General features: G+C 36.5%; 1 protein-coding gene and 1 pseudogene across 1 annotated transcript in view; both read left to right on the forward strand.

The window, feature by feature from the left end:
* The window catches only part of CDKL5 (cyclin dependent kinase like 5), a 237,455-nt gene that overhangs the window by 44,175 nt on the left and 167,590 nt on the right, over positions 1–25,690 (forward strand). Inside the window, exons 2-3 of the mRNA XM_069100715.1 lie at positions 1,035–1,267; positions 3,128–3,162. Coding sequence (XP_068956816.1) covers positions 1,204–1,267; positions 3,128–3,162 — 99 coding nt within the window. The 5' untranslated portion in view covers positions 1,035–1,203. The remainder of the gene's footprint in view (positions 1–1,034; positions 1,268–3,127; positions 3,163–25,690) is intronic.
* Positions 1,211–25,690, forward strand: part of LOC138171254 (keratin, type I cytoskeletal 18 pseudogene) — a 73,268-nt pseudogene continuing 48,788 nt past the window's right edge.

The raw sequence follows: 25,690 nt of genomic DNA on the forward strand, positions 1-25,690 counted from the left end.
AACTGCAGCTCCTTGCAGAGTACCTGGCATACAGTAGATGTTTAATGAATAATTGTTGATTGGTGGATTGAACTTTTCCTTGTATCATAGAAAATACAGTTAAGCAACATTCTGCATCCCTTGCTATAAGACCTCTCTTCTGGGAAGGGGGATGTGTTTTTCTTCCTCTGCCCTCCAGGACCAATTGTAATTGGTCACTATAATTAGGCAGAGTTCAGAGATCTTTTGGTGTTGTTTTGATTTACAGTTATTGTAGTTATTTTGCATGTTCTAGTTCTGCTGACTTTGTTTTGCCTCAGTACACGAAGGTCAGAGCCTGTGTTCCGGCTTCTCCCAAGAGACCTGTGTCATTTTGACTCCTCATAGACCCCTTCCTTCCCTCCTCCCATTCAGGCAGTTTGTTAGTGCTTTCAATTCTACCACTTCCACAGCATTCTAGATTCTGCCCTGCCCACCTCCCATGTTCAGGTCCCCACTCCCTCTTGTCTAGACTTTGGAGAGAACAGCTTGTTTTGTTTTTGACTTTGTGTTCTCACGACCAAGCACAGTGCTGGGCATGTAGTCGATCCTTACTAAGTGTTACTCTGAAAGTGATTGATTCTTTAAAGTCTGAACTACGACGACATTAAGTAAGTTCAGAACCAGGTATTATGGAGCTCTTATTAGAAGAGGGCATTTGCTGAAACTGAGAAGATAATGGATATTTCTAGAGGTTTATTCATTGTGATTTCTCTTTCTCCTCTAAATCAAACTCTGTATTTACTCCCGTGTTGCTTTAAATGGCCAAATGTGTATTAAAATATAGATCAGGCTTTACAAAGCATCTGTGCTATTATCTGGAGTTGTTTTATCTTTATTATAAATCTGCTGTTTCAGTTTCACAATTGAGACACAGATCATAGTAAGGCAATTTATAAATCTCTTGCTTTTTAACAAGTGTCATCAGCTCTCTGTCTCTCATTTTAGAGAGACAGTTTTAAATTAGAGCACTAATGTAAGATTACAACTGTTAATTATGTTATTTGTTCTTTTAGGGGGAATCAGTCTATACTTCAGAATTAGGACAAGCATGTGAGAATTCCCATCAGCCAGCCTGGATTTCTTTCTTCAAACTCTTCCAATACAACCAGCTACATAACTTTCTCAAATAGCCCTTCTTTGTGCCATGTTCTGTGGCTTGCATCAAAAGAGGAATTTGTCTTCATGAAGATTCCTAACATTGGTAATGTGATGAATAAATTTGAGATCCTTGGGGTTGTAGGTGAAGGTAAGTTAGATTTCCTGAATTAACTGAATTCTTGAGGAATGTTCAGATATGGCAATGCAGTAAAACCTCATTAATTCTGGCTCAGGTAATTTAAAATTTGTAATAATTCATTCACATTTCTCATTGAGTAAAATACTGAAATTTCTGTCTGTGAAATTTGAGGATGGCATAATCCAATCTACAAAAAGTAGATTTTTCTAATTTAAGAGTTTCTTTAATGCTTGTTTAGGTTCTGAGTCTTGTGGTTTTTTTTTCACCTAGGTATTTATTAGCACAGTTTTAGCATTTATGGTGTCAATTCATAAGGTGAATTGATCTTTACTAATACCCAGGTGTATTTCTGTAGAAGATGCTGTAATTGAATTTATAAATGAAAAAAACCTGTTCAATTAAGATTCTGCAATTCAAGTTTCATCAGATATTATTTTTATTTTTATTAATTTTTGCTTTTTGGAGGGCAATTGGGGTTAAGTAACTTGCTCAAGGTTACACAGCCAGTTATTTCTTGGTGTGGTGCTAAGTATCTGAGCCCGGATTAGATCCCCAGGTCATCCCGACTCTGGGGCCGGTTCTCTTACTCGCTGAGCCACCTGGCCGCCCCAAGGATCAGTAACTTTTAATTCCTTAAAATGTATATATTTAAAATTGGTAGATGCTACATAGCATAGTTTGCAACAGTATTTCTTAGTTTTTCTTATTTATCACCTCGGCTAAATAAATTACTGTCCTTTTGCATCAAGTTTACAAGTTCTTGCAAAGGAGAGGTGATTTTTTTTTCTCAAATAAGAATCCACTATGATGATTACCCCACAATTCGAATCATGAAGCTATAAAAAACGGGTGGCAGCTTTCATGTGCCACAGATATTTTCCCTTTTTGTATTAATTAGTGTTCCTCAAAATGAAAATAGTTTTGCTACTGTGCACTTATGTAAATAAATCAGATAATTATTTCATTTGCACAGGAAGCACTGTATTACCACCCTTCTTTCTGTCCCCTTCCTTGGTGAATCTCTCCATTTTCTCTGCACACGCAAGGAGTAGAGAGAAATGATCATTTTGGTTTGGATAAGAGCAGATAACAAGATTAATTTCCCAGGAGGTAGTGAAAAGTTTTTCTGTATATGCAAGTTGTTGTGTACTGAGGAAGTCCTTTTGCCATGTAAACGTGAAAAAGTTTCCTTGTCTTTTTCTCCTGAACTTCAGAGATTCTGTACTCATGCTGACTACAGGATAGGTTATGCCCCAGAACCCAGTGATGCTTACTGCTAGATAGAATTCCTGTTGTGCTAGATGGTGAATAAGAATCTTTTTTCTACTAGGATGACTGTTCAGACATTCTATGAAAGATTTAAACATTTTATAGACCAAGACATTTTGACAAACTTCATGTTTGGTCTTGCTTATAAGTGATTAGCGGACTTTTAAAATATGCATTTTCAAGTACCTCGTATTGTTTCAGTAAATTACCAATTATAGGGAATTAATAAATGAAATTCTGGTATTATGAAAGAGTTTTTTCCCCTAAATTGAGAACTTAATCATTTGCTTATAGGGTAATGTCAGTTATTAAGTACATGTAGTATTCCTTAATCTTGGCTCACCACTAAGAGTTTTCTTCAAGTAAAGGAGACCACTTGGGGATGGGGGCAGAAGAGGGACTTGAAATTATCTTTTGTTAAGGATTTTCATCCTTACCATATTTTTATATGGTTGTCTGACTTACCGCTAGAGAGTTTTATTTTATAAAGCATTGAGAGTTACTGATACTAGATTCATAAAATACATGGGGTGAGGTTTTAGCCCCTCTAAATATTCTAGCATGTGTACATTTGTTTATTTTTCTTTATTTTTATTACAGGAGCCTATGGTGTTGTACTAAAATGCAGGCACAAGGCAAGTAGAGATTTTTTTTTTAATGTGCATGTGTTTGTTTTGAAACTAATTTGGTGCCATGTACATATGGGCTCTTAATACTGTTTAGAATGATGTTGTCACTGATAACTGAAATTGAAATTACTGTATGAATGCAGAATAAGAATAGAAATATCATTGACTTCCATAGCTGGTACAGGCCTTTTCCTCTTCAGTTGAGATCTGTGATCATATTTAGCCTGTTTAAAGAAATAGTATAATGGTCAGCAGGTGCATCATGAGCTTGTTTTATTCTTGGTTCAGACAGGAGGATGAAGCAGAATGGAAACTGAAATACTTAGTTTTGTGTTAAAGTTATGCATAAATGTTTATGGTCAAGGAAGAGGTTTATTAAATATTATTCCTGTTGACCTGCAAATCCCTAAAGCCTCAGGAATTTAAGTTTAGATTTTAAGAGGGAGAATAGTGAATTGATACTAATATGGGATAATTCCCAGATGTAGTTTTAATCTCCCCTGAAATGAATCGTATTTGCAGAATGCTTGACTATACAACAAGTTGTTTAGAGAAATTATATGGAATTTTTGGAGCTGCTGCTTATCGGATAGTATGTAATGCATAAACAGTAGCTGTAGGGTGGCCAGTGTTGAAGCTGTTCAGCATGTTGTTTCTATAATGATAGTAATTATGATCCAGATTCCCAGTTGCGTTGTGCTTCATGTTTGCATGTTGTTAGAATCTGGTTTTTATCTTTTGACATAAAATGTTGGCAAATTAAGAATTCAGGTAGAGAATTTACTTCAAATTCTGATATAAGCTCATTTTGCAAGATTGTTATTTTTTTTCCTTTTGTAAAGATCTCTATAATGTGCTTAAATTGAAGGCCTTAACAGTTTAACTTAAAGAAATAGTTTTTCTCTTAAGATTAGTTTCATTTTTCAAGTAGCTTGTCCTCTAATTCATTATATATTATTACCTCAATTGCAAGTTCTTGGCTTATTTCACCTAGAGTATATATTTTATTCTAACATCTACTTGCCAGAATGTTTAGGGAAAAAAATGCTATTTTTTCAGAAATTGATTAAAGGTGTCTAGGAATTAAAAATAACAAATACAAATGAAAGGCAATGAAAATAAGCTCAGGACCTCAATACCTTTTAAAGAACATATTACTGTACAGTCATTTTGTAATTATTTTACTTATTCATCTTCAAGTATTAAAAATACCTAAGGCTTTTTTAAAGTAAATTCCTCAGAGACTTGTTCAGAGGAAATAGATTATTAATATCCAGTGTTAAATATATGATTATTCCTTGAAGAAAAGATATTTTTCTGATGCTTTAACAAGTGGAAGCGTTGTTCCTAAACTTGAGAATTCATGGTTATCTGTGGAATGTAAATCATCTAACAGTTATATATTGTTTATTAGATAAAGGGATTGGCCATATTGTTGGTTTAGGTTATTTCCCCACTGGGTGTTATAAACCTTTCTTTGTAACTAGATTGTTCATGATGATGGTGATAAAGATAGGGTTTCTGGTTCAAATCCTGTATAGGTCATTAATCTTTAATTGATTCCATAGCCATAGACTTAGTATTTATCTTGTGGTGAACAAGAAATTGTGGGTGGATTCAACACCTCAATTTCATTCATCGAGAATTCATTTAATACCTAAAACATGCAAGTCACTATACTAGTGCTGGGAATACAAAGACAGAAAATAAAAACAATCCTGTCTTCCAAGAGCTCTTGTTCTTTTGGGGGAAGCACACACCCAGAAAAGTAAATACAGAGTAATGCTATGGTTGGCAGCAAGGGAGAGTGCTAACGATTTGAAGATTCAGGCAAGGCACCTAAACTGAAACGTTGTGGAAGGAGGAAAGTGGGAAGGCTGTTACAGAGTCTCTGAAGGATCATGGAAGAGAAAAACTATTCAGAGCATGAGGATGAACGTTGTCAAGGTATGGATGTGGGAGATGGACTGCTGTCATTGGAGAATGGAACAGAGACCATTTTGGTTAACATGTGGAGTGAGTGATGGGGAATAATTTGCAAAATTTCTGGAAAGGAAGGCTATAGATTGATGGTAAAATGCTAAACAGAGGCATTTGTATTTTATTCAAGAGGCAAGAGGGGACTAGTGTAGGTTTTGTTGGGGAGGAAGAAAATTAGACCTTTGCTTTTGGAATATTAATGTGGGAGCCATTGGTCAGGTAGAGTCAGGAAGACAGACAAATTAGGCTATTGTAGTGCTCTGTTTAAGAGGTAATGAAAGTCTGAACTCTCAAGTGATGGCCGTGTGAGTGAAGAGAATGGGTCAGATGGGAGAGATATTGTGTAGATTGATTTCAGAAGTCATGGTTTGATATAGGGGATATAGGAGAATGAAGAGTCAAGAATGTCTCTGCTATTGCAGACCCAGAGTGACTTAGAATGATGATGGTGTCCTCCATAGAAGTAGAGAAGTTAGGAAGAAGGTCCAGTTTGGTGTGTTACCTTTTGAACATATTGGATTTGCCACATATGTAGAACTTCTAGATGGAGATGTCCACTAGGAACATCTCAGGAGAGAGACTACAGCTTACATGTGTGTGTGTGTGTATGTGTATATATGTATATATATCCTATGTTATCTACATAGGATAATTTTATTCTGAGAGCTGATGGGAACACTGAGAGAATGTATAGAAAAAGAAGGGAGCAGATCCCTGAGTTAGGATGTTGGCATGGATATTGAGCTCACAAAGGAGACTGAGAGGGTCTAGTCAGGTAAGAAGAGAATCCAATGAAAACAGAATCATCAGAACTGAGGGAGGAGCTTGGGAAGTGAAGTGATCAGTCCTATCAGATGCCATATTGAAGTAGAAAGCATGAGCATGGCTGTAGCAGTTAAGAGCTCATTCTGCCAAAGCCACGTTACTAGAGGTTGAGAAGTGAGTGGATGATGAGAAAGTGGAAACAGTTGAGTATAAATAACTTTTTACTAGGAGTTTGACTGTGAAAGGGAGAAATACAGAATGAGAATATTTGTTGCTGTTGATGAAAAAAACATTTCTAAGTGCATGCCGTGGGGATATTGTGACTCCATAGTTTCAACTTGGTGCAGGAAAAATATTACACTTATTTTGTTTTCTGAGTGGTCTTGTGTGTTTTAAGAAAAAGTCTAGGTCTTAAAGAAGGCAGAAAAAAGTGTCAAAACCCACTCTTGGGAAAGACTGAAATACTTAATATGAATTTTATTGTTTGACAGAATATTTTATAGTTATTAATGCATCACTGTAGACTGTCAGCCGAAAAGACTTAAGTTTAAAATGGAAAATAACTACACTCTTGTTTTGATTCCTCATTTTTTTCTGTACCACAGGAGTTCATTTGAATACCACTATACTAATGGGACACCCTATCTGTGGTTATTCTAGGTTGTCCTAAAGCTATTTCTTTTGTATTTAAAAGGGTTATGTTTAGGAACCTGCAAGCATAGAAGCCTGTGCTGCACATTCTGCTGGGCACGGGGGATATCAAGATTTGAAGCATTATTTTGGGCCTCCAGGTGCTTTTTCCAGTTTGGAAGGCAGGACTCCTATGTACACGTTTCGCTCAAGTAGCGCCTTCTACATGTAGCTTCTTTTGATCTTACCCCTTCTTCAGTTGGTTTTGACTCCCCGGCCTTATTTTTTTTAATTGTATTTATCTTTATTATTTGAATTGTATTTATTTTATGTATTTTATTAATGCATATGTTGTCTCCCTTGGATGAGTGCTGACTCTTAGAGGGAAGATTCGTTTTGTTTCTGTTTCATTTTTGTGTTTGTGAACTCAGGGTCTAGCACAGTGTCTAGCACATTACCAGGTACTTAACAAGCTTCTTTATTAATGACTGCCACTGTGCAAGGGCTGATGCAGTCTGGATGGTCACTGCATCTTCTCTTTGGTACTTATTACCCTTTTAGCAGAGGCTCGTACAAGACCAACTCCCTAAATGTCAGTTTCTTCTATTTTTCCTTTCAGTGTTCTTTCTGTTTTACAGCAGCCAAAAAGAATGGCTCTGGGTGGAAAATTTTAGGCACAAATTAATGCTTAACTTAGAGTAACTGAACTCATTTTAGAATCAGCAGCTGTTTAGTCAGTAGACTTTCTACAGGACGTCTTTTTTTCAACTAAAATAGACTTTCAAATCTAAAACCCAACATTTAAAAATAGAACCAGAATTTGTGATGCTCTTAGTGTGATTTGGGATCTAAGAACAAGTGAACAAATCAAGATATATAATTGTTGAGAATTAATGAGGAGATGAGAATTTTTTTGTTTTATTCACAATATTGTACAATTCACCATACATTCTGGATGACCTTTTTGAAATTTAATGAGAAGTGCTGACAGATTTCATATCCTGGAAATTTAAAGAATTTTAAAATGGGGCTAATTCTTTTTTGTATTGACTATGCTTATATTCTATGGTACTCTAATTTGAAACACATTATACTTTATCAGAATAAATACAAAACAATGTCATGGGTCTTATCCAGGAGTGGGGAACCTGCTGCCTTGAGGCCAGATGTGGCCCTCTAGGTCCTCAAGAGTAGCTCTTTGACTGAATCCAAACTTCACAGAACAAATCCCCCTTAGTAAAAGGATTTGTTCTATAAAACTTGGACTCAGTCAAAAGGCTACACCCAAGGACCTAGAAGGCTACACGTGGCCTCAAGGCAGCTAACCCCACCCCTGGTCTGATCTAATGCATGATATTGCCGAAGTTTGTTGACTTAGTTGTATCATCAAAAAACATTTCTCTTTTATGACTCTGAAATGTTAAATTATTCTTGGCTTACCCCAGGCAGAAGACATTTTCCTTCACTATTGAAATTCATGCTGGAATTGAAAATAACTGTACTTGTCATCTATCTAGCTCATTTTTATTCTATATGCATGTCGAGGCATACACGGAAATGCTAATAGCTGCAAATGTCAAAATTGGCTTCCAATCGGCTTCTAAATAAAACCCTATATGTTTTCACCCATGCTGAAAGCATTAATCACAGTTCTGAATGCTTTTAATTCTGTAGCTTTGCCTTTTGTGGCTATTCTGTCCGTTTGAGAGTTTGTCTTTATATTTTACTTCAGAGATGTATGAGTTTATCTCACTACATTACAGGTACCAAAACATATTATAATCTAAACCATAGAGAGAGCTGAGCTGAAGGCAGAATGAATAGAAGTGCCAGGAGCCTAAAGGTCAGATAAGCAACAGGATAGATGGATTGGAAGGTAGGAGGCACGGGTTTGCTGTTATTTTGCCTTGGGATAGAGATGCTGTAGCTGAAATAGATAATGGGAAATTAAGGGGTAAAAATTATTGTTTAAGAATCTCTTCTCCATTACAAAAGGAAAGGTAGCCAAGTGCCAGAATCAGAATCTTGAATTACGTATTTTGTGTCCTGTACTGAGATTTTTTTTAAAAGTAGGAGATAGATTTCCTCTCCTTATGTAACTAAAGGTCGTTTTGGGAAAGGATAATTATACCTATGCTGTCTACCCCCCCAAGATTATTGTGAATTTCAGTTATGATAATCCATGCAGCCCCAGATGGATAAAATAATAGCTGTTTATAGTTGGGATGGAAGCTAATATTTGGAACAACTCCAGGAACAGACAGGACAGCAGGGATGACGTACACAGCGTACTGCTCTCACGTGTTCTCCCCTGCGAGGTCTCTGTATTTTGAAGTCATTTATTCCACGAAGCCTTGGAGATTGAGTATTTTGGAAGGCCACATATCTTTAAGCCACCACGTTTTTATGGATCACTGTTATGTCTGGACAGTTGTGGGCAACAATTTTGTTTATGATATTAATATGGTTCCAGTATAGTTTATTGATTGAATTCTCCAGTATACTTTAATTTCTCTATTTATAGTTGGAAGATTTATCATTTGTTAATTCATGAATAATCCTGAACTTTTCATGTATAGTTCTAACAAGGGGTAAATTCTTAAAGTCTACATAGATAACTGTTGCACAGTTTCTTTGCTGTTTCCTTGTATAATTCCCATTGATCATTAAGTCTGAATTCCTTAAGGATAACCCTTCTGTAGTTTCTGGTGACAGTGACCTGGTCCTAAATTGTCATCATAAGCCCCATCTGTTTCTGAAAACCAGTCCACCAGATTTAGCCAAATTGTGCAACACTTCTTTATCCACATGTTATTATTGGCTTGATTCACGTGGATGTTGCCCATTGAGGGCCTTTTGATTCTACTGGTGGGTCTTAGCCTTTTTGTAAGCGCTGGCTGTCTAAAGATAAAACACTTTATTTTGTATTCAGCAGATCCAGTGATGTCTGCTTTATTTCTATAGTTTTTTTTTTCACCTTTTTATCTGGTCTTCTAAGAGTTTCTATCAGACCTATTCCTCTTTTCTGTTGCCTTTATACACCCTGCATTTTGTTTATATTGTATTGTTTTTGTGAGACTTCTCTGTCACAGTCCATTTTGCAGTTTTGAAAGTATATATTATAATTGGCATTGTATGTCAGTTGCTTTAAACTTATTTATTCTATTCTGTTTTGATTTCAGGATGCCAGAAGGTCTCTTAATGTATTCATCCACAGCCAGCTCCCTTGATATCTTTTTGTTTATTGATATCTTAATGTTATATGATATGTAATGTTTATATGTATAATGTTATGTGATATCTTAACGTTTATTGTTATTGGTCTTAATATTTTATTCTTATCTTTGTCAGTGAGGTTCAGATATAAATAGTCTTGTGATAAGTGCTACCTTACTATTTAGTCCTTTGTATTTTAGCACTCTGTAGTCCATTAGAAAGGTGAATAAAATAGCTGTTCTTCATAGTTGGATCAAAGAATTAAAATGTAAGCTTATTCTGTGTAGGCTCACTGAAAGCATCCTTGATGGAACGCTGGTGAGCAGACAGCGCAAATTGGGGTGATGTGCATCTGATCCTGTTTCCACATGATTTTAATTTTAACAATATCTGTACTTGGAAAACTCTTTGTTCCATATAGCTTGTAAATTTTCAATATGTGAAGTATTTTAATCAATCAGTGTTCAATCTGACTGATTGTAAACAACAGTTTGATCCACGATAATGGTCTGGTTCCATTTTGTACAATTCTCCAGGATGTTTCTGGTAGGGAGAATGTCTAAAATCTCTTTTTCTCCCTTTTGATGTGGAAATGTTCGTTTATCTACAGCTGCCTTGGGGTGATAGGCCGTATGTATTAATTATTGTTGTTGTTATAGAACAATACCAGAATAGACATGGTTAGATGAGTAGGTGGCACAAACTAGAAACACTCAGTACTTATCAGGTTGAAGAATGGAGAATGAAGCATTCAGATTTAGCAATGGGAAATGGTTTGCTAGGTCTTTGTTGACTAAATGGATTTGCGAAGTGGCATGGAATAAGTTGAAAGATGACTGAAAGTCAGTGGTACTACAGTAGTTAAGAAAATGGTGTTTCAGCTTCAGGCATTTTGAGCCTGAAGTGGCAATAGTATAACAGTCATTCAGATGTGCCATCTCTGTGCTGAGTGTGGGGGATACCAAGGAATGGGAAGACACAAAAAATATCTTTCCTGTAAGGAGTTTGCAAACTCATGGACATGGCCAAATGGTAGAAGTGTTTTGTTGACAGCTCTGTAGGCCTGGAATTGTAGATTCAGGAGTCATCAGCTAAGGTAAGGTATATGCTAAATTGGGTGAGCTTCTAAAGGGCGTGAGAATAAAGGAGGAAGAATGGCGGGCTGAAGAGGAGTGCTCAGATGAGCATAAACTCCACAGCTGGAAGAATACATTCTCATCAAAATACAAAGAGAGATGTTTCTAGCAAGCGGGGCCATCAGCGTATCTGACGCCCAGGAAAGGTCCAAGACTTAAAAGGGGAAGCCAACATTGGCTTTTATCACGTTTCCTTATTATTGGGCAGGTGTATCAGGCGGTAAAAGCTAATGCTGTGCTGAGATGCCCAGAAAGATGAGAATAAAGGGTGATCATAGGGAGGTTCCCAAGTAAGCTGGGAAACATGTGAAGCCATTCTTTCCCCAGAGTCTCTGAGTTTCCATTTCCTCTGCAGGTAGACAGACTTCCTCTTAGGCAGAAAAAAAGGAGAAGTCATACTGAAGACTCCATGTTTTCCTGCCATTTGGCAGGGAACATGGCAGGAGTTTACCACTTCCGGTATCTGTCCCATGCCTTTCTTTCCATGAGTCAGTGAATAGAATCAAGGAGTGAGTAACTAATAGGCAGGTGGGGTGCCATTCGATGTCTAAGCTATACACTACATTCCCTTCCGCTGACCAAATACTGATAGACCATGTAACAGTTCTCTGAACTAAAAAAAGAACAGAGGAATGGGAATTTCCCTTTTCTGTAGGCAAAAATTGGTATTTCAAAACGAATACCAAAAGATTTGGGAATTCTTAAAAATTGTTGTAATCCAGAATATTCGGAGTAGTTCAGTAATTCTCACAGGAAAAGAAGTCGCTGTTTCCCAACTCTCCCATGTGAATAAAGTATTATTTTTATAGTAGGAGATAGAAATCCTTCAGTCAAGCTCATATTTTTCCACTAGGGAAGCTGTATTGATGACTAAATAAACTGGAGTCAGAATTAGTTAGAACTAAGTCTTTTGCCCCCATCCCTCTACACATGACTTTTTTGGGGGATTGGTGGTAGTACAAGCTCCTACATAGAGCCCTTATTTTTTGTTTGCTTCTCTCCTTTGCCAAGTCTTCTATTTATTGAATACTTAATCTTTCCTGCTTTCACCTGGAAATGAGCAGGGGCCATTGTCTCCAAAAAGAACTGGCACTGGATTGACAGCAACCATTTGAGCCTCATGGTTCTTGCTACTTAAACTCAGGGGAAACCATCGTTGAAATCTAGTTCTTTGTACCACTGCTACTTGCATTGTGCAGTTTCCTTTGTTAATCTATTTGCATTTTGGATGATTGTTCCCTGTTCTCTTGGATTCTGCATCTCAGATTCTCGTGTAATTCAAACTGCTTATGGTTGTGCTGTTTCTCTAGAAATAAAAATAGAACTAATGGCATTCATGCTATTTTTCTAAATCCGCTAGAACGTCTTCATTCTTTTCGGGACCTGGGAGGTTGATAGCTTTTGCTTTTGCAAGCTGCTTGCTCTCCACCATAGCTCAGGTATTATCTTAAAGCGGCAGGATAAGGAATGTTCGTGTTACGATTTTTACATCTCAACATCTTGCTCTAAATTCTAGTGGGCAGAAGATGCTCAAAAAAACCACCCGGTACTTTTTTTTCACATATGGAATAATTGCTAATTTAGAATGAATTAGTAAATTAGAATAAATTAGTAAAAAACGAAGTAAGCATTCCTTCTACACTCGTTTTTTTAAGCTGTATTAGTCTCTTAGACATAGAATTCAGTAGCTTCTCAGATTTCTACCAAATCATAGCTGTGCCTTTTTCTGTTAAAACCTCAAAAAACATGTTTATGAAGTGGTTTTCCTAAAACTTTGAAATTTCTTAATTGTTGGTTCTGTAAAAGACAGATGATTGTTCAGTGGCCAGATAACATACAACTCTTCAGTAGTTAAGGATTTGTTCGAATATCATGGAATGATGACAAAAAAATAAATAATTTGAGTCTAAGATGACATATGTAAAATTGTACATAATTAGGACGTACAAACAATATCCCATGCCATCCTTAAACTTTAATATATCTTTAATTAAAGTTATAGTTAGTTTTGCACAAAAATAATTTTAATGAAAACAGACTTATTGCTATATGCAGAGCACTATAGAACATACATGTAACTTGAATGTGATCTCAGCTTTCAAGGAATTAACTAGTTGAGGCAGTAAAATGTAATAAGTTAAATAGCTAAGAGATTTGAACAATATTTCCAGAAAATAATACATCATACAGTATATGACTACTAAATTAATTGTACATATCAATTTTAATCCACTTTAAATTTTACTAAGTTATTGATTTCTATACCATCATAAATTTGCTTTTATTTTTTTTTCATTTAGTATACATGATTAGTTCTTTAAGAGAAACATAAAGGATCATACAATCATCAGATTCATAGGATCATAAATTTAGAGGTGGAAGGGACCTTCCGAGATTATGGAGTCCAACCGCCTTATTTTACAGTTACTATTTTTTTTTTTAAAAGCAGTCGGGGTTTAATAACTTGCTCAAGGTTACACGGCCAGTTATTTCTGGGTGTGGTGCTGAGTATCTGAGCCCGGATTTGATCCAGGTCATCCCGACACTGGAGCCGGTACTCTTACTTGCTGAGCCACCTGGCCGCCCCTTACAGTTACTATTTAAGTTTGAAGTATGAAGGAGTTGACTTATGTTTTGATATTATAGGTTCACTCAGACTTAAATTAACTTCCTTAAAAGATTCAAGGAATAAATTTATTTCTTCTGCTGGCCTTCTTATACAAAGACACTGTTGTAGACCCACGTGCGTAACCATTCTCTCCTAGTTTCCTTTTTGACTAATGGAACTTGTTTTTTTAGATAGCTAGCAGGTTGTCTGTGGAAGAAAGCCAAGTAACTCTCGATTTCATTTAGTGTTGAATGTAAGAACAATTATCTGTCTTATTTTATAGCTTTTGATTACTCTCCCTCTAAAAAATATCACCGTGGCATGAATATAAGGTCTAGCTATGAACCATAATTATAAAATTAATTATATAAAATTCAGTACATGATAATTCAATATAATTCATAGTGTTTGATAGCAACATCAACTATTCAAGTTTCTCTAACAGTATGATTTACTTTTGAACTCTCATTAGAATACTGGATGTTAAATGTAGCTAATCTACCTGAATCTTACATTTCTAATCTTTCAAATTGAAATATAATTGGATTTTATTTTTGTTGGTATCTTTAGCTCTCTTGTTGCAACCCACTTCCACCGTTTATTTTGCAAAAATATATAGAGAATAATATTAACTTAAATCCAACAGTTTTTTCATATTTTAAAACTGTTTTTATAGAAAAGTCATTCCATGAAGGCGGATTATTTTTGTCATGTTGTTCTTTGAGCGTCTCTCTATAGAACTGCAATATATTAAAATACTAAGTCTGTACACGATTCAATTCCTTAGTTTTGATTATGAGACATTAAAAGTTATTCTTCCATAATCATCTTCTTAATTAATACTTTTATTCAAAGAAGTAGCTAATATAGTGACCCTACTCCTTTATAATGGCTCTTGGAATGGGCCAAGACATTTGCTAAGATGTTATGGAGTAAAAATAGTAACTACTGGGGGCGGCTAGGTGGCACAGTTAATAGAGAACCGGCCCTGGAGTCAGAAGGACCTGAGTTCAAATGTGACCTCAGACACTTAACACAAAAGCCATGTGACCTTGGGCAAGTCACTTAACCCCAATTGCCCTTTCTTTCCCCCTCCAAAAAAAGCAAAAAAAAAAATCGTAACTACAAAAAAATCCCCCTCAGAAATCTAGTGTCCCACTAATAAACATAGTGCCTTTGGGAAGAGTGTATTCAAACTTAGAGTTCAATGATAGTGTGGCATGCACATAGGATGGACACACACACACACATACATTTCAATAGACCACGCTCTCACCTATACTTTTTATTATCAGGGTTAGCTGTTTCTTGAGTCCACAGCCAACTCTCTTTTCTTCTGCTAGAATTGTCCTAATCCTGGAAGCTGCCTTTTTCCTCTAGTGAATGCTTCTCTGAAATCTGTGTCTGTCTGGTAAATGCACGTCTCTGCTCCTTGACGGTGCCTCTGATTTTCCAGCTGCTTCATGGGGTGTCTCCTTCTGAGAGACATTGTCTCCATCGCCAGTCACCATGGTATTTTGTCATCCTAGTTACGATTTTAATTCAAATCTTATAAGTGCAAGTTGAAACTTATGATGCAGGAGATGACATAGTAAGATATTCACATCTAGCCTTTTCATATTATAAAGCTATGAGCCATTAAAGCAGCCTCTTCTTTTAAGGGATGTCTATTAATTGGATCATAATTTTTTCACCACAACTAGCATATTTACTGAGACATTTAAAATTATGGAAAGCTTGATGGAATAAAGTAGGATAAGTATTTTAATTAAAAAACCTGTTCAGATGTCTTTGTATCAATATATTATACAATCCACTCATTCTAATATTCATTCCATTCAGTTTTATTATATAGAAAAAGAAGAAATGAGACATTTGTCAGAAAATCAAATCACCAGAAAGATAACTTAGATACCTAATATGCGTTTTATACTTAGTATTTTTAAAGTGCTCACACAATTTAAGTAGAGTGCTTTCACTTAATGAAAATCATAGAGATTGAGAAGAAGTGACATAGAATGTTTCTTTCTCAGCTTCCATAAGCAGTCATTAAACCAAGTACTGTTGATTCTACCTCCATAATATCCCTTGAGTATGTCACTTAACTTCTATTTCTGCCACCTTGATATCAATTCTTATTAGTACTTCTGCACTATTGTAATAGGCTCCCAACTGGTCTTTCTCTTCTTTCTTTGGATATGCCTTTCACAAAGATACCAGATGAATCTTCCTTTTCTTTCTTTTTTTTTAATTTAAGGAAACATATTTTTTAACTTTCTCCATTCATTACTGAAATCACCAGCTATAGTTATAAACTATTGCTGTCACTCTTGGCCCAAAAGACACAGTTAAAGTACCTGTCTTTTTTTTTTTTTAAGCTGATCTTGATCTAAGGTTCTTTAATTTTATTTGTTTTTATTCTTTTTGCTTTTTGGAGGGCAATTGGGGTTAAGTGACTTGCCCAAGGTCACATGGCTAGGTTTTTGTGTGTGTGTGTGTTAAGTGTCTGAGGCCGGATTTGAACTCAGGTCCTCCTGACTCCAGGGCTGGTGCTCTATTCACTGAGCCACCTAGCTGCCCCTAAAGTACTTGTCTTAACCTAGCCAGCTTATCAATGTTCCAGCCATCCTACTTCAAGCCTAACAACTAGATTCAACAAGTAAATGAGGTAAGTACAGTTAATCAAATAAGCAACTTAGGATAAGCTAAGGAGAAATGTTTTCTTGCCAAGAAAGGGAAACTTGAGGATTACCTTTGCTTCTCTGCCATGGCGAATTACCATACACAATCAACTGGCTTATATTTTTGCTCAGCAAAAATATTATGATGTTTAGTGATATAGGGAACTCTCTGAATAAGCACCCTTTTGATGCTTTTTTTGTTTATTTATCAATATTTATCAAAATATTGATAAAAAATAAAATATTTATATTTGATGCCTTCTCAAAGCACATATGTTTGTAATAACAAAAAGTACAGCAATTTGGACTAATCAGAAATGAGATGCAACTGTCCCAGATGATCCAAGAGCCAGTCGTTAGATTTCAGGACCACTACGGTAACTACTGCTAGGCAGTAATAACCCTAATAAACTCCACTGGTTTCCCATGGCCCATAGTATCAAATACAAGCTCTTCCTTTTGGCTTTTAAAACTCGTCACAACCTGTCTTTTCATTTCTCCATACATTCCTCCACTTTGCTTCTCTTTCTTCCTCACATTCAGTGCTCCATCTCTGTCTTTTTGCCTTTGTACTGGCTGACCTCCAAGCTTGGAATGTCCTTCCTCCTCCCCTTCATGGTAGAGAACCCTCCCTTTCTTCAAGACACACTTCAAGTATGAGTTATTTGAGCCAAGTCCTTCCTCACTGGTATTTCTTTTCTCTCTACTTTTATATGTAGATGTTATCTTCCCTGATATTACCTAAGTATCAGGAATTGTTTCATTTTTTTCTCTTTGCATCTTCAGCACTTCACAGTGCCTGGCACATTGGAAGTGCTTAAGAAATTCTTGTGGTTTGGTTGATTAAAGTAAAAAGCAGCACCTGAGTGGTTTTCCTGTTTCTGGTATTTGTCTTGTGCCAGCTGGGTGATACAGTGGATAAAGCACTGGGCCTGGAGTCAGGAAGACCAGAGTTAAAATCCAGCCTCAGATACTTAGCAGCTTTGTGACCCTGGTCAAATCCCTTAACCCTGTTTGCCTCAGTTCCTCATCTGTAAAATGAGCTAGAGAAGGAAAGGGCAAACCACTCCAGTATCTTTGCCAGGAAAACCCCAAATATGGTCATGAAAAGGTGGACATAAAGTCCTGTCTTCAAGTATTTGCTTCTTGTGTTCCCTGTGCGGAGATGCCCTTTCCCACTTCCCATTTCCATCTCCAACTCAATGGATTCTTATACCCTTCATTTAAAAACTGTTGAAATGCCACCTCTTTCATTAAGTCTCAGGTCTTTAATAAATGTCTCGGGAATGAATTAGTATCCAGTTCATTCCCTTTCTCCCTAGTTAGATCCCCTTTTGGTCCTGCAGCTAACTTTCTGGACTTCAAAACCATGCCTCTGTTGCTTTCTTACCCAGGAATATCCTTCCACCAGACCCATTCCCTGATCCCCATTAGAAGCGACAAGGCAAAATATTGCTGCCTTCACTCCTCTGCCTCCCCTCCTTCTGACTTGGACTTCAGAACCGTTCTCCAGGGTCAGGAGAATGTCAAATCCACCTCTTTATCCTCTCCTCATGTTGTCTCTCCCTATTGGAGTGCAAACTTCTTGGAAACAGGGATTTTTGCTTGCATTTGTATCTCCAGAGCTTAGTACAGTCGTGCATAGTTAGCCATTAATAAATGCTTATTTCTTTCCTTTTTATTTAGATTGCCCTGAAAGTAATATACCTAATGCATCAACTCATAGCTTAAAAAACTCAATTTCATATATTTAAGCTGATGAGTCAGTTGTCATTCTATTTGGTGTAGATCCTTTTAATTTAGTTAGAGCCGTGCATTAAATCTGTCTGTGTTTGCACTGGCTTGAATCAGATTGATTTAGAGAAGCTCAGGGAAAATAGAAATTCTGTTTCGAGAAGCATTTTTGTTAGTTTTAAAACTAGGAATGACAAGATATTTTTAAAAATTTAAACTGAGCTTCCTTATCACTATCCATTAACTACAGAGATAGGTAGAAAATTGCCTTCAGATTCTTGAAATGGCTTTAATTTTAGCAATTGAAAATAAAATCAGTGGTGTGTGGTTCGTTAGTCTCAGAGAAGCAACTATAGATTTAGAGGGTTTTGGGGGCTGAGATGAGGAAGAAGGGTTAGTGGCAGAAATTAGATCACTTGTCCATGATCATACAGCCACTGTATCAGAAGCAGTATTGAACAAAGGGCTTCCTTATTCTGCCCATTCTCTCTCTCTTGATATATACTTATACCACAGGAAGATAATGGGCTCACCCTCCCAGCCTGATGCAGATATATGTATGGGGAAACCTCAGGTGAGTGGGAGATGAGTTAGAACACTCATCGGCAGCAATTTCATGCTTGTGTGTGAATAAAGAAAGCCACATTGTCTTTGCCTTAACCATCTTATGTAGAACACTTGCCAGTCTCATGGCTTCTGTTTTAGGATTGAATAAATTACTTTGTCTTTAGGTTAGATCCTTAGCACAAATTTTTAAGGTAGATTAGACCATATATCAAAAAGAATTTAAAAATGGAAATGGAGAGGGGTGGAGCCAAGATGACAGAGTAGAAGCATGACCTTCCCCAATCCATGTAAAAAGGGGACTCTAAACAAACTCTGGAGCTGCAGAACCCACAAAATGACACAGAGAAGCTAACCTCCCGCTGAGGATAGCCTGGCAGGCCAGCAAGAATCCAGCACAACACTCTGGGAGCCGAGCACAGCCCCACACTGAGGCTTTAGCCCCAGGGCGGGCCTGACCAGCCCGCCAGCCAGAGGGACTCCAGATCAGCAGCAGCTGTGGCCGTTTCCAGATTTGTCAACACATAGATGCGAAGGACAAAGTGAGAGGCCAGTGCAGTCTGGACTTTAGGACCAGTAAGTGGGAGTGTGTGGCTTTTACCCCCAGGGCGAGAAGCTGCTGAGACCCCGCCACAGCCAGCCAGTGCCACGTGGCAGCTTCAGCTCCTGGCCTGCAGAGTGTAGGGGGACCAAGCACCAGTCTGAAGGGGTAATCGCTCTTGCTTTAACCTGCTTGGATCTGAATTGCAGTCTAGGGTGGAGGTCCTGGGGTGTGTGTCCAGCTTGCCAGAGCATGTGGAGACCTCAGAGAGGGCACCCATCTAATACCTCCGGCAGCTGAGAAAACCCCTGCGTTTGGGAGGAAAGCTCCCCTGTCTGGTGGCAGAGTCCTACTGTGGCAAAAAGCCCAAAAGTAAAGTAATTGAGTGGCAAAATGAGCAGGCAAAGGAAACAAAGCAGACAGAAGATTCTAACATTACACTCCTATTTTGGGGATAAAAAATGGGAATGGAAAGAATCAATATTGATACTTAAGAACTGAATCCAAGCACAATAGCAGTTAATTTACCTTTTTAGGTAAGTATAATCAGCATGCTAACCATTTTCTTTACTGACCAACAGTCTGTAGGAAATGGCTTTGAGTTTCAAATCTGTGATATATCAAGGATAGTATTTTAAGGAGTTGGCAACTAATTAGATGTTTGAGATCAGGAATAGGAAAGAGTCAAATGCCTTTAATATTTTGAACCACAATGACTAAGAAAATAGTGATATCATTGGTAGAGATAGGAAAGTCAGGGTTTGGTTTAGGGGGGAAAATAGAGTTCTATTTTAGACATTGATCCTGATGTACTGGCAGGACTTACTTCTTATCTTTGTCTAGTACGTAGCTGGAAATAAGAATGTGGAGATCAGGAGAAAGGTGTCCGGTCTAAATTAGATTATAGAATTATTTTCATAGATATGATAGTTGATCTCCAGGGAAAATGATGGAATTAGTAGTAAGTGAATTGAAGAGGTATTTCTTTGAACTGTGACTGATTCTGTTGACTCTCAGCTTTCAAACACTATTTCAAACATCTTTCCAGTATGGCTTAGTGAAAACTACAAAAAAAGTTAACACATGACTTTGGGTTATATTCTAGGATATGCTCTCAAGCTTAAGGTCTTAGATCTTGTGGTCTTGGACAATCCACTTGACCTATGTGGACCTTATTTTCCTAATTTAGGTAATGAGAACGTTGACCTACATGCAAGAGTTGGGGAACCAGCAGCCTCGAGGCCATATATGGCCCGCTAGGTCTTCAAGTGCACCCCTTTGATTGAATCCAGGCTTCACAGAACAAATCCTTTTATTAAGGATTCAGATATTTATTTATATACTCTAGAATATCTTTTTTGAAAAGATATATTTCTCTGCAAGTCACTTAATTTCTCTGGTCTCATTTTTTTATTTGTAAGTTGTAGGAATTAGAATAGACCTTTAAGGTACCTCCTAGCTTCTCATCTAATGCTCCAGTGAACCTGTCTGCTATAATTTCTGCAAGAACAGCTAAAAAGTTGATTTTTTACATCTTATTAATCCATCCTTTCACGTGGATGTAGATTCTGGGTCAATTTCTTTTTTTTCATGCTCCCCTGAGGAAGATAAAGTTATAAGAAATTTAGGGTTAGTGTATAGAAATTGTTTTTAAGATAGTGAAAGTTAACATTGAAGTAATATACTGAGAAGTCAAGGTTCATCATTGGTTCTTTTAAATTTTTAAGCTTGCAGGGAGATTGTCATAAATACCTGGCTTAGTTTATACTAGCTATCTCTGAAAATCAGTGGTTGGAGTAGATGGCATTTTTCCTCTGAATTTAGCCGTCCTTAATTACTTATTCCTGAACCTGACACTCTTGAAATTGACTTCTTTAAAAATGATGCCAATTTGTAGTGACAAATCCATTTTTAGCACTTGAATTACTCCAACTGTTTAGTTATAATACAAGGTAATGAATATAATTTCCTTCCTGTATCCTTAGTTCAAGTGTAATTACCTTTTTTTTCAGACGATAGCCTATTCAGTCTGCAGAAATAGATAACAGAGATTGATTACATATGTTGGAGCCCTCCTAAATTTCTCTTTCGCTTTCCTTTTAGGCTGTATAATGCCAGTTCATTTCATGTTCCTGCAGATACCCATTTTTATATCCCTTGACTCATCTGTATAGTATAAGAATTGCTCACCGTTTCTTTTGATGCTCAGAGGAAATAGTTTTCATTTTTCCATGAGTACTCCATTTAACAAGCTTTCAAAAGTCAATTACTTGTCTTACTTGACTCCAAAGCCTTAAGATTAACTTTGATCACTTAGGGCTGTTGGTTCACACCTACAAAGTGACATTCACTTTTCATCTTTTTAAAGCTCCAAAAAATTTGTTAGACTTTTAAAATAATGGAGTTTGGGATTCTAAAAATGTATTTTTCTCCCTTCAAAACACCTGAGAGGGTAGGTTTAAAAGGCTTGATGGCTAGAGTTTTTTTGGTTATGAACTTTCCTAATGGAACATTATTTGATTTGAGTAATACAGGTTTATAGATGTTGTGACGAACAGTTCATTTGGTTGAGAAATATCTTTGAGACATTTGAGAATGCCAGTATTATGTTTGCCTTTCCCCGTGTTTTGACTGAAAGTGAGTTTTTACATATTTCACATGCATCTGATCTAGTTATTTACATAAGCATGTCCTTTGCACCATCTTTTACAATCACAGCAGAAATATTGGGGTGGGGTTGGGGGAAACCACAGAAGGTATTTTTATGTAAAAAATATTTTTAAAATTCTGTTCCTTAGTTTTAGATAATGACAAAATGACTTTAACCTACATTTTCTCTCTCCTGAAAAATTATGGTTTACTAACTCTTCTGCACATGACACAGTAAAGCACATAGGTGTATGGTAATGAGGTATAAGGGCAAAATTTGATAGGATTAAGCCTCTTTTTTAAAATAAGTCACAATACTTTTAGGGAGTATATGATTTTGAGCTTGTGATTATCACACTCTTCTGCTAAGATATTTTCTGTCATATTTATTCTCTTATCATTGCTAATTATAACTAAGATAACTAATATCAGAATACTCCAAGTATTACACATTACCTTGGCTTTATTTATATTTAGGTTACGTTCTAAGAAATGTTCTCTAATTGGATTAGTGCATTTACTTTTAAAGGAAGAGCCATTAAATCAAGGAAGTGATTAATCTTCATTATTTAAGTGAAGATTTTTGTCTTGAAAATTCATAACTGGCAGTTCAATCTAGAAAATATTTTGACCTTTTTATTTTGATTGCTTCATTTTTATAGGATGTCAGTCTCAGCCAGATCGAAAGAGAGATTTTGGAGGGGAGAATTAAAATGTTAAATATCCTCATTAAAATTATTTAACCACATAAAATTAGGAAACACTATTTAAAAAGTGATGTTTTGAAGTGCAATTAAAAGGATTTGATTTGAAATAATAACATGTATGTTTTCTATGAAATGACTGCTATTTGTTTTTCAAAGGCTATACACACACACACACACACACATACATACATACACACACACTCTTTTGGTATACTAACAAGCCCCTATCTAAGACAGCAACTTTACAGTACAGAAATAGTTCACTAAATGGAAAAGAGGCATATTACCATAGGCAAGATTTTCAAATTACCTCTGTTAGACAGAAGTTGGTTATTTGATATGCAAGGACAAATCAAGTTAGTATACAAGTCTGATTTATGCAATCAGTATTTAGTGCTAGAAAGGACTTTAGAGATTAATTTGTTGATTTAATTTATCCTTAAGACCCCATTATTGGAAATTGCTTTATTTTCTAATTTAAGGGAGGCATTTAGAATGTTTAAATCTAGCCTTATGCTTACTGAAATTTTAAAAGCTGTTTCTTTAAAATTCTGAGGCCATTTTCAGCATAGGTGTATCCTGCTTTAAGAATACTTGAAAAGTGGAAGTCTGAACTTTTAGATCTCATAAATCTGCTCATAAAATCTACCAAGATGATGAGATGAATGGAGATTAAGTTTTAGGGCACTTTGTGTAACCATTCTGTCTCAGAATTGCTATCAACACTAATATTAATAATTATATGTTTAATGATGGAAAAAGCAAGGAGTTACATACTCTTTTCAAGTGAGAAAGAACTCTGAAAAGTTGGTCAAATGCTTGATCATAGTGACATCCCTGGTAAATTTTAAAAAGTAATTATCAATTTATAGCGCAACAAAAATTAGATAGAAACCAGCAATAATATAAATAGGACATAGAAAAAAATTATAATCCCTCCTAAAGAGAACAGAAAAATTTGAAAAAAAATAACACATATCACATATCAGATTCTTAATGCACTTAATGTGTATAATTAGTGAGAGAGAGATACAAAACGAATTAGGTGTGGACTTTATGATATTAGGAATAGAATAAAATGATAGATTAAAGGAAAATAGAAAAAGAGAGAGAGAAAATATTAAGAACAGAAATAAATGGAATAGAAAATGCAAAAAACCCTTTGAATTAATAAATAAAATTGACTTTAAAAATTTATCTCAATAACCATCTATTACATAGATTAAGTATGCAAGACACAGCAGTCAACGACTATTGTGATCTACTGTTTGATAAACTCAAAGACCCGTAGCTTCTAGGATAAGAAAAACTGATGGGAAAACTAGAAAATATAGAAGAAACTGGGTATAGATCAATATCTTACACCATATACCAAAATCAAATGTAAATGGGTGCATGATCTATGTATAAAGCTGATACTGTAAGCAGTCTGGGAGAGCAAGGAATAGTTTACCTGTCAGATTCATGGAGAAGGAGAAATTTTATGACCAAACAAGAGTTAGAGAGCATTAGGAAATGCAAAATGAATAATTTTTATTATATTAAATTGAAAAGTTTTTGTACAAAGACAATGTAACCAAAATTAGGAGGGAAGTGGAAAATTGGGAAAGAATTTTTGCTGCCAGTGTTTCTAATAAAGGCCTCAAATTTATTTATTTATTTTTTGCTTATTGGAGAGGGGAAGGTAGGGCATTTGGGGTTAAGTGACTTGCCCAAGGTCACATGACTAGTTTTTGTGTTAAGTGTCTGACGCCAGATTTGAATTCAAGTCTTAACTCCAGGGCCAGTGCTCTAATCACTGCACCACTAGCCACCCAGTGGAGTTATTTTCTTAAGATTCTGGATCTCCTTTTGTAAAATTGGTTGACTTTCTTAATCTTGTTGTTTTACTTGGATTATTCCTTTTTTTTTCTTTTAGTTTTTCCTTTATCTCTCACTTGGTTTTTAAAGTCTTTTTTAAGCTCTTCAGTGAATTCTTTTTTGGGTAGGTGACCATTTGACATTATTCTTTGGGGTAGAAGAGGGTTTGTTTGGTTCAATATCCGCCTCTGAAGGGGAACCCTATTCCTAGGCTGGAGGTGTTGACTCCTCATGGGGACAAAACCTCCTCCTGGGATTCTTCAGATCTTCTCGGATTGTTCTTCTGTCCCTGCTTTTATTTATTTTCATAGCTTTATGTTCGCTTTGAGGCGCTATTTCATCTCTTTTGTGGAGGAACATCTTGATAGCTTGGACTTTTCTGACCTACTCCTCCATCTCCTCAGAATCCCCCGAGGTCTTTTATTTTTGCAAAGTTTTTTTTTTTAACCCTAATCCTAATCCTGCATGTATTTTAGTTTAGTTTTCATTGTTTCAATCTAATTGTCTCGATCTCCCCTCCCCCCCAATATCTGTTCTGTGAGATTCTAGAGGTAATTCTTCATATCTTCCAGGTATTGGGGTTTAGAAGAAGACTGTGTGCTAGATGCTGAATTTATTGGAGGAAGAGGGAAAGAGACCTGAGGGTCAATAGAAGATAGTAACAAATATCTGGTGCAAATTTTAAAGGCAGAGACTAGTTGTTAGATGAGGGATTGTGGGAAAGTTTCTTCAGGGATCAAAGAGTATGGTAATTCCTATTCCTGGCATTGTGTATCATGGGAGTATGAGAGAATGTAAAGCCAGTTTTGTAGGGAGTGCCAAAAGATATAGTGTCTTCACAGAGCTTCAGAAGATGGAAGGAATTCATGGGATGCATAGCTAAAAGGAATGAACCTCAGAGGACATCTTGCCATAGGATCATAGATTTAGAGCTTTATGGGTCCTAAAATGTCATCTAGTCTAACTAGACTACCTTCTTTCTCAGGTAGGAAAATGCAAAGAGCTTCAATGACTGGTCCAAGGTAAAACGAGCAAAAAATAACAGAACCAGGATTTGAATCTGAATTGTCCTGACTGCACTTGTAGTAGAGGTCTTTCTATTGACTATACTGCGAGTGCTCCCTCCTCCTACATTTACCTGGTTTTGATTTTGAAGATACTCTTCTTAATTTATCTAAACTATTTCTTCAGTGTTTTACAAACTCCCTTCCCTGCTGAGTTGTGGCCCTCCCTTTCCCAGTGACTGTGAACATGGTTATCATTCAGACGTCATTCCATGACCCCCCACTGCCCAATCCCTTCCTTATTCCCATTTCCCTCAGCTCACCCTACCCAGTATCATACGCTAAAGCTGGCCACCCTTCCACTGTGCTCTCTGGTATGTCTGCTCCGTAGGCGACACATGTTCTTTCATCTTGCATCTCTTCCTTTTCCAGCCCCCCATTTCTGGCTCTTAATGAGGC

The sequence above is a fragment of the Petaurus breviceps genome, unplaced genomic scaffold (assembly GCF_028583685.1).
Source record: "Petaurus breviceps papuanus isolate PSGF00001 unplaced genomic scaffold, PetGlider_PUasm1.0 419, whole genome shotgun sequence".
Taxonomy (NCBI): Eukaryota; Metazoa; Chordata; class Mammalia; order Diprotodontia; family Petauridae; genus Petaurus; species Petaurus breviceps.